This window comes from Lampris incognitus, chromosome 19 (assembly GCF_029633865.1).
Source record: "Lampris incognitus isolate fLamInc1 chromosome 19, fLamInc1.hap2, whole genome shotgun sequence".
Classification (NCBI taxonomy): domain Eukaryota; kingdom Metazoa; phylum Chordata; class Actinopteri; order Lampriformes; family Lampridae; genus Lampris; species Lampris incognitus.
The window spans coordinates 28,792,450-28,805,190 of NC_079229.1; the positions used below are offsets into that span (position 1 = coordinate 28,792,450).

At 43.2% G+C, this 12,741-nt stretch overlaps 1 protein-coding gene across 1 annotated transcript; it reads left to right on the forward strand.

Moving 5' to 3' along the window:
- Window positions 1-787: 787 nt before the first annotated feature.
- dync2i1 (dynein 2 intermediate chain 1) lies at window positions 788-12,376 on the forward strand. The gene is made up of 23 exons (XM_056299234.1): window positions 788-802; window positions 1,001-1,054; window positions 1,157-1,886; window positions 1,995-2,056; window positions 3,014-3,238; window positions 3,357-3,422; window positions 3,993-4,061; window positions 4,377-4,608; window positions 4,814-4,916; window positions 5,211-5,340; window positions 5,737-5,848; window positions 6,617-6,711; window positions 6,894-7,023; window positions 7,654-7,826; window positions 8,380-8,542; window positions 9,001-9,114; window positions 9,260-9,321; window positions 9,410-9,461; window positions 9,623-9,683; window positions 10,012-10,111; window positions 10,252-10,383; window positions 11,583-11,806; window positions 11,915-12,376. The coding sequence occupies exons 1-23, from the start codon at window positions 788-790 to the stop codon at window positions 12,081-12,083; spliced, it is 3,273 nt and encodes a 1,090-aa protein (XP_056155209.1). The 3' UTR covers window positions 12,084-12,376.
- Window positions 12,377-12,741: the final 365 nt, after the last annotated feature.

Here is a 12,741-nt window from a genome sequence, read left to right on the forward strand (position 1 = left end):
CCTGTCCAGGGTGTTTCACTTCCGGATCCCACCGCTGCCACCAATGTAACCGGTTATTTCCTTGCCCAGTGCGGGATTCGATACGAGTTGTGCTGCACCACAAGGCGACATCGCTAACCGCTCGGCTAAAGGGTCAGATCCCTTAGCTGGGGGCTAACGTGTATTATTAGTAGTTTACAATACATTAACTGAAATTGATTATTAGAAATAACCCATTTAGGAAAGAAATGAAGAATGAGATTCTTCTTCTTCTTCTTCTTTTGTCTTGTTCCCTGTTTCTCAGGGGTCGCCACAGCTGATTTTATAGTTTCCATCGGTACTCTGTGAGGGCACAGCACCAATGGCAGCCGTTGTTAACCCGGCCCTCGACCATTATTGTTATTGACTGATTTGTCAAATTTTTATGTCGGACGCCCTTCCTGACACAACCACTAACCTTATGGACGGGGGCTCAGGTAACGCGCTGGATGCCATCCCGGTATTCGTAGACTTACGCCCGTGCCTGTCGCCATAGAAATGAAATGACAAATAAAATAAAACGAAGAGTGAGATTAACCCGTTACAAATAAATCAAGACGGTTTCCATGGCGATCTAGTTTTCTCCAGCGATTGCTCTGCCATCGATTGGTTACGTCTGTTGTCAAGGTGACATGACGCGTTGTCCTTAGCTGCAGCCTACTGCGGTTGCGCCGGCAAGATTGGCAATCATGGCGGCTTCAATGTAGAAACAAAAGCTGTTTTCTAAAGTACTGTTGAATGAACTGAAATAAAAAGCACTGATGATAATATGCAAACGGAGAAGGTGAATATCCTTACATCTGCTCTCAGTCCATATCCACTTAACCGGGGGCGTACATTGCGCCGTTATTTGTCATGGGAAGTAGCATGTATGCTATGTTACCTAGTGTGCTAGTTGTAATTTGCTGTGATGTTGTGATGATTTTCTTTACGTCACATTTGAACCGATATGGTTAACTGGTGTTGACATCCACTCTTTTAGAAAATAACCAAGGAAGACACCTGGAAACCAGCTGATTTAAGAAGACACATTTTGGTAGGTTTCTATGAGTTGAGCATCCTCTGTTTGTAATGTAAACTGCGAGTGGAACTACAGCTTACTATTTACACATGCCAATAATATTTTCACCTCATTCAGGATGGAGGCCAAGGAGATGACCGCGTCAGGAGGCGAGATGAGAATGAGAGGAGACACAGGGGTGGGGAGTCTGTAGAGAGGCGCCATAGGGACCCAGAGAAAGCTGCTTGGCAAGAGAGAAACAAGCGCAGGGAAAGTGACAGCACAGGGGAGAGGGGAAAACAGAAAGAGAGAGAAAAAGACCGTTATCAAGAGAAAAGGAAAGAGAGCTCAAGGGACAGGGGGGATGACAGGGTGGAGAGAGACAGGGAGAAGAGAAGAGAAAGAGAGAGAGTAGCAGATACAAACAAACAAGGTGACAAGTACAGGGAGAATAGGGAGAGGAGACATGACAGGGATGGAAAGGAGACCCAGGAACGGGAAAGGGACCAGGAGAGAAGTCGGGATAAAGAGAGAGAGAGGGTAAGAGAGCGAGAAAGAGGGGACCAGAAGGGCAGAGACAAAAGGAGGGAAGAGAGAGACAGGGAAAGAAGGAGAGAAGAAAGAGACAGAGAGCGCAGGACTGAGGGGGAGAGAAAGAGCCATGAGGTGAGTGAGGAAGGAATGACAGAGAGGGAACGAAAGCATGACAGAGAGCAGAGAGACAGGGAGAAGAGAGACAGGCATAGAGATCGAGAGCACGTAAGAGAATGGGAACCACACAAAGATGATCTGTATAACAGAAGAAGTGACCGAGAAAGACGAGAGAGACATGCAGACAGAAACTTTTCTGAACAAAAGGAAGAAAGAGGTAAAATTATCATTATGCCAGCAATGCATTCACCTTCATTTTCATATTGGCATCATGATACTGTAGTTTTGCATATGAGACCAATAATTCTATTGTTCTGATTTATAGGGTACAAAGAAGAACGCAGAAAAGAACAGAGAGAAAGGAGACATAAAGAGAGAGGGCAACATGTAAGCACCTTGTCTTGACTTTCTGTTGATAAACAAATGGAAACCCTTTCACAGACCCTACAGTAAGATAAATTCTATTCTGCACGCTGTGTGTGTCTGTGAGTGTATCTAAGGATCCTGTCAGATTTGCATAAAGTTTGTTAATAGAAGTAGACCTAGTATTGACTCCACATTTTAAATTGAGTTGCTAACATTACATATTAATTACATAATATCCTGATTGACATGTACATTGACATTGTAGAATAGATGCCTTGCACTGGTCGAGCGGAGATAATATTAGCTTAGCTGACTCGTGCTTTTAGCTAACCAACAACTGAGAAAAGCTGACGCATCAGAAAAATTAAAAACTTTTATCAAAAGATTGATTTGTTTGAGCAGATTAAAGGTGATAGAGCACTTTTACTTGCATCTCTGTAAATGGTCTCCCTATGAAATTCTACCTCTAATGAAGCCATATTGACGATACCAAGTGATAGAATACAAAGGAGAGGTTAAGAGGGAGTAGTTATGGGTTTAGCAGAAAAAATAAATTTTGCAAATTTTCTCTGCAATGAGGCTTACAATGTTGATTAAAAAAAAGATAAAATCTCTAACATCTCACAACATTATATATTTTGAGTTGTATTTATCACCTGTATTCAAGATTAAGTTCAAATTAAGATTCAGCCAGTGGTTCTGTGCAGCCACAGAACAACTGGTTGCATTCTGTACAACACAGTGTAGTTTAAGTGTAGTTTAAAAAAACAGATAAAGAATATTCTTTGTGAAAGAATGTAAAACACTTGTAAACATGTCTGTGAATGAGAACATTCACAGACACTTGTAAAGAAACCCAAATATTCCACATTCACCCTTCTCGCATATACATACACACAAACACTCTGTATGGGTAGTCCAGTTGAGGCCTGCAGGCTGTTAAATTATTTTACTTTTGACAATCTTTCTTTTCTCAAGGACGAAAGGCATCGATATGGCAGCGAAGCCAGGGAGCGGGTAGACCAGACGGAGTCGGACCGTCATCACCGTGACAACAGAGACCAAGCAGAACAGGAGAGGCATCGAGAGAGAAGACACAGGCAGGAGGCAGATGCAGAGAGGAGTCATAGAGACAAGACCAGCGCCAAGACTCCAGCATCTGACCGAAGTCATGGTGATAAGATTAAGACTTCGCTAACAAAGGTTAATATCACTTAACCTAATAATCTTTACAGGACTTTTTTGTCATTTTTATGGTGATGGTTCTCTGATTGATTTTAGGGCACTCTTGTGCCATGTCTCTCCTTTTCTTGTGATCCAGGAAGTAGTGGTACTCTCTGAGCCCTTGGCGGCTCGTGTGACAGATTTAAGAGACGCTGAATTGCCTGTAAGATGCTTGTTTTGGTGAACCTGCTCTGCCACTTAAGCCTGCTCATTGCAATACTTGCATGAAAGCAATTCATTGTTTTTTCTGACCATACAGGCATATACCAAGGCTTCTACGAGTTAAAGATATATTGCTTATGGCATGAAACTGGCTTGTACTGTCTCATAGAGAGTTTGCTTGAATCGCTGGATTGTTTTGCTCCTTATTTATTGAGCACTTTTCCTATCGTTGAGTGTTTCTTTTAACAAAGTTATTTTTTTTGAGTGGGGGTGGTGACTTTATAATCGGTCAAGGAATTGCATGCTGTTTTTTCTCTTCCACTTTCTGTATGTCCCACCTGCAAATGCTGTCATTTATCGGTGTTATTATGGCTACTTCCAGTGTTCCCTGCCATCTTCTGTATGTTTCAGCTTTTTGCTTTTAATATGTTTTGCCCTGGCCAAGTATGCTATTGTCTGAAAGTCTGTCAACCTAACAGATTGCACACACCAAATCACTCGAAAGTACTCAGAGATCGCTAGTGGTGACTTTTCAGCTGTCCAGAAAGTTAAAGTTGTATCACAATTGCAGGGTGAAAATGTTGAAGAACTGGCTGAAGATCAAGACTATGGAGATCAGGAATATGAAGATGATTTTGAGGTAATATGATACTGGCTTTAGGTGGTGAGCTAAGTCATATCCAAGAATGTTTTGACTATTTCTGATTATTTTTGAATTGTTATTATTTTTACATTCACCTCATTGTTTGCTTAATTTTAATTTTGCATGCCTTCAATGGATATGTCTCTCAAGAAAGCGGTAAGTCTTCTGAATCATGATGAGGCCCTTTTTTTCTTAACAAGCACCTCCATGATTGCTCTTTGTGTTTGAGTCATCTCATAGTCATTTGTCAAACATCATTTCCTACTTAATGAGAAATGTATTGAAGTGCAGTGAAACTGCTCTTTTTCCAAGGATTACGAGGAGGACTTTGAGGAGTTGGACGAGAGTGCTGGTGAAAATGAACCCGAACGGGAGCCACACCATCCGCAGGTCAGTGAAGGAGGAGGCGTGCATTCGGCACAACCGAGTGAGGAGATCAAGGCAATTCGGAGAGCCATGGATGAGGAGAACAAGCGAGTTGGAACTGCACAGACCAAACAAAGTATCAGCTCAGAGGAGGACGACAAGCCCGTGCTACACACAGGTATCTTCTGACATCCTCTCTCTGAGACAAGTTAGCTTTTTCTGAAGTACTCAGTGTTTGTACTTTGTTTGTCTCAATGTTTTCCACGTTTTCACTTCGCGTGCCTTCATCCGTTCTTGGAAAACAACAACAATAATACATACTTGTGGGTGGAGAGGTGACACGCGGTGCTCCCTGCTGATAGCACCTGCTGTTCTGTCTGCAGAGTCGGACAAGGTGCAGAACAGAGGTTCTCAGCATGGAAAGTTTATTGACTTCGTGGCCGCGAAGCAGCGCCAAGTCCACAAGAAAGTTGCCAACAAACAGAAGTACGTCTGACTGGAATGAGCATGTTCATGTCAAATGGGGGGAAGAAATTCCGTAGATAGATTCCTAAGGAAAATGTATAACATAAACGTCAAATTTCCATAACTTTTGTAGTTCTTTTGTTGTGTGACTGATGTAAGTGCACAGGCAACACTTTTGAAAGAGCTGTGTACAGTATAATAAACTGCAAGAGCGAGTGGATTTTCAATACGGTTTGTCTTCTCTTCTCATTCCTCCTCTTGATTGTGGCCTTTTTTCTATTTGTCATTGTTTGTTGATCTTCTTGGGGACGTCAGGAAACGCAGCACTGAGCTGTTTCGCCTGATTGACCTGGATTTTTCTGTGACGTTCTCCCATTTGGACCTCCCCCCTGTCAGTGAATATGACATGTACATCAAAACCTTTGGAAATACAAATACTAAACAGGTTTGTCTTTGGCTTAATTGCCTCCCTTCATTTACTTAAATCCCCGACATGGAAGTCAGAATACTGGACAGTATTCATAACACTCTCTGGATGTGATATATTCTTGTTAACATTACTTTGTATTTTTCAGTGCAATATTTTAAATGTTTTTAGTGATGTGCTTAGTGTAAAATTCTGATGTGGATAATAGCCGAATTTTACAATTTTTTGTCTTGCTGAAGTATCCAATGCAAGCAACCCATTTCCTGGCGTGTGAAAACATAGTTTGCAGATAAAACAGAATCATATCCACATAACTATCTAGAAGAAAATATATTCCAAGATGCACAACTTTTTCTTTGCTTTGTGTTACAAAAGAAGCCACAGCAAACCTTCTTGTGAATCTTCTCCCGTCAGGCGTACGTTCAGTGTAATGAGGACAACACAGACCGAGACATTCAGACAGAGGAGATTGAACTGTGTGAGAAGTGGACACAGCATCCAGCCGAGAGGAACGGCGCGTGTGGAAGTGAGAAAACGCTCAAATCAAGTTAACCTTACACATTAACCATATTTATTACATGTACTTAGGACAATATCACCCACCTGTGTATAAGTTTGTAAGTAGTTAATGTACCTGTGCAGAATTCTCCTATGTGAACACTGTATCTCAGAGGCCAGTTATACCATTACATCCTTTGCTGTCTTGTTGAAGACGTAAACAACTGTTACAAGTGTTTCATGGGGCGTCCGGGTAGCGTAGCGGTCTATTCTGTTGCCTACCAACACGGGGATCGCCAGTTCGAATCCCCGTGTTACCTCCGGCTTGGTCGGACGTCCCTACAATCACAATTGGCCATGTCTGCAGGTGGGAAGCCAGATGAGGGTATGTGTCCTGGTCGCTGCACTAGCTACTCCTCTGGTCCGTCGGGGCACCTATTCGGGGGGGAACTGGGGGGAATAGCGTGATCCTCCCACGCGCTACGTCCCCCTGGTGAAACTCCTCACTGTCAGGTGAAAAGAAGTGGCTGGCGACTCCATATATATTGAAGGAGGCATGTGGTAGTCTGCAGCCCTCCCCGGGTCGGCAGAGGGGGTGGAACAGCGACCGGGGGCAGCTCGGAGAGTGGGGTAATTAGCCAAATGCTGTTGAGGAGAAAAGAGGGGGGGATCCCCCCCAACAAAAACAAAAACAAGTGTTTCGTGTGGGCAGGCCAACAAGTTAGAGTCCATATACGTGTAAATGCACCCGTAAAAAAATGTGATTCTGAACGTGTCGTTTACCATGTCTTCACAGATCCGCACCTTTCTCAAGAGGCAAGAGATAGAAGCACAGCTGACATCAACATTGACTCACAGCGTCTGTTAACCTTTTTACGCTCCGCCTCACAGGTATTCTCATCACAGTCATTTTAATTTTATTTTATTTTATTTCTTTCCCATATGCAAACTCACTTTTATCTGAGAAACACCATGAACTGCTTTTTTTTAAATTATTTTTGTGGGCTGTTGTCCCTTTTGACCACAGTTTTTTTTTATTATTATTATTATTATTTGGTTGTTGTCCCATCCAGGTAATGACTGTGCTGTTGGAGGAAGAGCATGCTGAGAGACAGTCACTGTTGAAGCCAAGGACACACACAGATGCTCTGTCCTTCAGCGACGGCAGTTTACAGTTCAACACAAAGTTGCCTTTTCTTTATGGTACACACCAAGACTGTGAAAACTGTTTCTTTAAGACTTTATCCGGTTCCCTGTCCACCCTATGTTCACCAGTATCCATAGCCACCAGTCCCACTTGTCCCACCCATCCCCTTTTACCTTAGCCAGGCTTTTTTTAACCAACCCGACCTTATCAACCCTTACCTTAACCAGGGTCTGTAACCCCGCACAATACATTATTTGTCTGGTGATCAGTATATTTATAGACTTTGTTAAGTATTTACTTATATAGAGGGTATGATGTTACTCTCCCTGTGCCAAACTCCAGAATAAGCATTAACACTGAAGATTATTCAGGCAAGCCGATGTATAAACCCATGTCACGACCCAGTGTGCTAACTTGTCAGTGGTTACCAAAGAAGACCTTAGGCTACGTCGTCATGAATCTACTGGCCCATCTCCAGGACATAACCATCTCTTAGAGCATTTAGCCTGTGTGTGCGGCCATTTTGGCTAACACTTGGGGTATTTTATCAATAGGTTGACCTTTACCTTGCTGCCTTGTTCAGACAGTACATTGAAAACAGGCAGGAAAGATTTGGAAAAAGGCTCATAAGCCTTACAATGACCTGCTCATCCTTTGGGACACTCACCTTCACTTCTTGTTCACAGGTCGTCAAGTCAGCCTGATGCTCTTCTCTGAGGTTAAGAGACACACCATGCTGTCAGTCCACAGCCCCACCGCGGAGCCCAGCGCTGTGCGTCTGGACAGCTACACCATCATTTGCATCTGGAACATCTGGGAGCCCTCCAGGCCGCAGAAAATCCTTGTCTACGAGTCTGAGGTTACTTTTTTGGAATTTCAGCAAGTTTTGGGCCAAATAGCAGTTATAATAAATTAATGCCAACAAGAATACTGTCACATGAATAAAAAATATAATGATGTGATAAATACTCATGCTCTCATTCAGTACAATGCGAAGACATGCAGTCTTAGGACATAACTGAGGCTTTTATTTACTTTATTTCCACTTTTGAGTGTTTTTTGTATAAGTGTAAGACAACATTAATACTAAATGTATCCACAATGATCATAAGTTTTTCCTTTGCATTTTTGTTGAACTGCAATCCCAAGAATGGGTAATTTGCTCCCACAAACAGCAAGATGTAAACATGAGGAAAATTTGCCTGGCTCTCTGGATTAACACAACCAAATATCCCGATACAGAATATCCATACACAAGGCATTCTTTCACCGCAGTTCAAAACTGATCCATACACAGGCTGGAACACACACCAGAGTCTCACAACCAAAATCACCTCGAACACTCACTTCTACTGAAATCTGGGACAGAAAAGGCTGACGTCGTTCCCCTTTTTTAACGTTTTGTGCTTCAGGTGCGCTGTTGCTGCTTCAGCCCAGGCAAGGCCACCCTGGTGTTTGCAGGTACGTCCGTGGGTTCTGTGGTTCTGTGGGATCTGAGGGAGCACAGCAGTAACCACTACTGCCTGGGGATAGGCGACGATGAGTGGACGCTCCGCCACCCCACCTTCTCCACAGGTAAGTCCCAGATATGGTTTCATATGCATGTTAATCGAGTAGAAATGGAAACCGCCTGTAGTGATCACATCTGTCCAAGCTGATATGATCACGATAAGCAGTCAATCACTTAAAGTGTAGTCAAGTCCCCACTGTATGAACATCGTACTGACATGTATATACTTATTAAATGAATAGAATGTAATGAAACAGACAACTTAAAGCCCTAAACTTAACCTAAGCCCTATTTTCTGATATTTGAGAGTCAAATCGAGTGATGGGTAGCAGAATTTTTTTAATTGGTTCAGTACTGCGCAAGCTCGTGTAAGCTGAATGCTGCACACTGAGCTACAATATAAACCTGTAGAAAATATGCGCTTACCAAATAATCATAACATGCTGTAAAATGACTCTTTTTGGCCGTAAAAGGCTTCACTACTCATCAATTCACCTCTTCTCTGTCACCTCGTCATTTATAGACGCTGTGCTGGCCACCTCGGGTCATTTGTCCTCAGTGAGCTCTGTGGAAGTGGTTCCCTCCATCAAAGCAGCGGGGATGAGGTCAGAGCTCCCCCTGTTGGCGTATGAGGACGGTAAGAAAGAGAATAAAACAATGGCTGAATCACTTAACTATCAATGAAACTACAAAGCCATGGTTAGCTGCTTTTGACATCAGGTCTTGTTTCTTAACAGTAGAGAATGATATTTGCTGGTTTCTTACTCTCTTTCAAAATCCAGGCTCGTTGGGATTGTCATTCCAGTTAGCCTCTCTGGATAAAAACGGTGTTTTAAATCTCTGGGTAGGTCAGAACACTCAAAATGGTCATTTGTTATGTAAGCTCCCCATCTTGTGTTGAATCAGCATGACTTCCTATCTGTGTCCAACAGGTGGTGGTGGAACTCCCTAAAGCCAGTGACACATGTTCCCAGACAGACTTGGGTGCGTCAGTCACATTTCAATGCACACCTACTTTTCCCCCCAAATTTATTGGTCTGTTTTGCACATGGTGAACGCTTCTCTTACTCCATCCTTTACTACCCCTCCCCCGTTCTTTCTCCCTCTCCTTCTTTCTCTTTTCCCCCTTCTCATTCTTGCTGCAGGGCTTAGGCCAGGGGGCAAAGTAAAGTTGCTCCACAGTTCCTCCCTGCTCACTGCTGAGAGGTGAGATAGATTGATATCTGTTTGTGATCATTTGTCACTGCCAGCAAGCTAGCCAAAAATACCCACAATGTCTTTGATCGGTGGGACACAGCTGCTCCACATGGGTCATGCGATCCTGTTTGTTACATCGTATATACTGTTGTTGTTATCACCTCGTGTCTGCAGTCTCATATGTACTGTGTTAAATATGATGCGGTGTCCTTTTCCGCTGTGGCACGTTGATTTGTTTATGGCTAGGAATATCATGGCTTCTGACCCCAGCATGCAACTCTTCCGTTCCATATTTCGTTATTAATCTTTTTAACTCTCCTCTTCCCATGTCTTCCAGGACGTCAACCAGGAGTGCGACCAAAACGGGGCCGTCGCAAACGCTTCTCTTAAAATTCCAGCCGGACAACTCTAACAGTTTCTTTATTGGCACTAATATGGTGAGTGTGCTCTTTTCCACAACATGCTTCATGTTCCACACCACCCCCTCCAAAATATTCATCAAATTACACTTCACACAGTCAGTATCACTGAGAAATGGGTTTGGTGGGCTTTTTTGTGTTTGGCTCATTTTCTTCAGAGTCTGGTCAGCCATGGAACCACCCATGGGTTGAAGACCTTGCCAAAGTTTTACAGGTCGCAGGAGGCTGGAGTCCAACCCGCTGATGTCACTTCCATCCACTTCTCACCGTTCAAGCAAAACTTGTTCTTGGTAACATGCAAGTTTGTGTGACATTCTGCTTATTTGTTTGTTTGTTTGTTTATTTTCTACCAGGGGAAATTTAAGCAGGCATTGTTACAGAAAAACTCCTTAGGTTTTTGCAGCCTGAGCTGATGTGGAACCCCTGTGTCTGGTCAGGCTTTTGAATTCTAAAAACAGACTTTACAGAACAAAGACGTGCATTCAAGGATAAAAGAAAGAAAGGAAATTAAGGGGCGTCCAGATAGCATAGCGGTCTATTACATTGCCTACCAACATGGGGATCATCGGTTCGAATTCCCCTGTTACCTCCAGCTTGGTCGAGTGTCCCTACAGGTACAAAGCCATGGTTAGGTATTCCCACCCGCCGTGTCTGCGGGTGGGAAGCCGCCGTGTCTGCGGGTGGGAAGCCGGATATGGGTATGTGTCCTGGTTGCTGCACTAACGCCTCTTCTGGTCGGTAGGGGCGCCTGTTCGGGGGTAGGGGAAACTGGGGGGAATAGCGTGATCCTCCCCCTGGCAAAACTCCTCACTGCCAGGTGAAAAGAGGCGGCTGGAGACTCCACATGTATCGGAAGAGGTATGTTGTAGTCTGCAGCCCTCCCCAGATCAGCAGAGGGGTGGAGTAGTGATCGGGACGACTCGGAGGAGTGGGGTAATTGGCCAGGTACAACTGGGGAGAAAAATGGGTAAAAATCCAAAAAAAAAAGAAAGGAAATTAAAACATACAGTATTAAAAGTGATGTTGTGCAATGCACTATTGATTTTTGAGGGAGATGCTCTCTCCATTATAACAACCCACCCCTCAAAGAGGTCAAAGAGCAGGGTCAACTACAGGGTCCTGCTGAAGGACAGCAGGGCGAATGCGTCACTGTCATAGGAAAGGAGTCTGCTGTTTTTCTGCTGTTGGCTCCGCATTTAAATTTTGCTCTTTTGACAACATGGAATATTTTGTCGCACAGTTTCTGAGTGAAACAGAGAATATGACATGCAGCACGAGTGGTTGGCCAGCTTTAAAGCCAAGATTTTGTAGTTAGGTCTGAGACCACGTGGTACATGGTCGGACCCGTTGAGCCATGTCTGAGCCATTCAAAGTCAAAGCTTACATGTGTTGGACATGTTGTGAGTATGTTAGAGAGCGTGTATACACAACTTTAAATGTTTTTTTTCTGCACCGTTTGACGTTTCCCTTTGCTCTGGCTGCTAACAAGGTGGGTTGTGGGGATGGCAGAATCAGGCTTCACACAGTCACCCATGAGCAGCCTGTGGCAGAGTGGAGGAGCAGCACGGCTGGTGAGCCGGTGGTCTCGGTGCAGTGGGGCCAGACCAGGCCCACCCTTTTCTGTGTGTTGGACGCAGCCTCTACCCTCTACATATGGGACCTGCTGGAAAATGACCGAGAGCCTGTCATAACTGAAAGAATGACCGCTAACAGGTAACTTTGACGAGGACCTCCGAGTCAAATTAAGTGGGCACTGCTGTTAACAGAATCGAAATATACTTTTGTCCTATATCGTCTTTTTGTTGTTGTCTTTGTTCATAGGTTGACAGCCATGGCTGTGTTTGGTGACTCAGGACAACAAGCCACATATTCTGGAATTGCGCTGGCATGCGAGTCAGGGAAAATAGAGGTGCAGTATTTCACAAGGAGATTTAGCGTACCTGATACTGCGGAAGAAAAGTTGGAGAGGATGATCAATGAAGGCTTGTGAAATAATGCATGGGAAATTAATGCATTTACACATTTGTAAATATACCCACGTTAATGTCTGGTTAAGTTCCTGAACAGCTTCACGATCAATTTTGCAAAGTAAGTTCTTCATTCCAGTCAAAGACTATCACTACTTTGTGTAATACTGTGTAAAGTTATAGTTTCATTTATTTAATTTGTATGATTTTTTTTTCTTTACACTTTGTGTTCATAAAAATCCCACCATCACAAACACACATTGTTTTGTTCTGGTAGAAAACAGACTTCATTTTCTTTTCACTTGATCTAAATAATGACAATAAACACCAACGAGTCTTTATTTGGGCAATAAAGGCAGCTACACATTAAAAACCCATATATAGATCTCGTTAACAATATTGTAAATAATTATTGGTGGATGTACATATGAATGAATACATGAGAATGACTATTATATACAAGTTCAATTTTGTACTACAGAAAATAAAACTGTCTAGATCTCTTAGTGTATTTTACTTATTTATGATGAAGATTTCTCTCTTCAGACACACCTTTGTCTGGTTGATGTGCAGAGCGGTCGAATTGCATGTGTTGATTTATGAGGTAAAATCATAAGAGGTCAAAACCAGGATGTCACAGTTCAAAACTAAGACTTGAAAGTTTAAAGGAAGGCAGTTTTC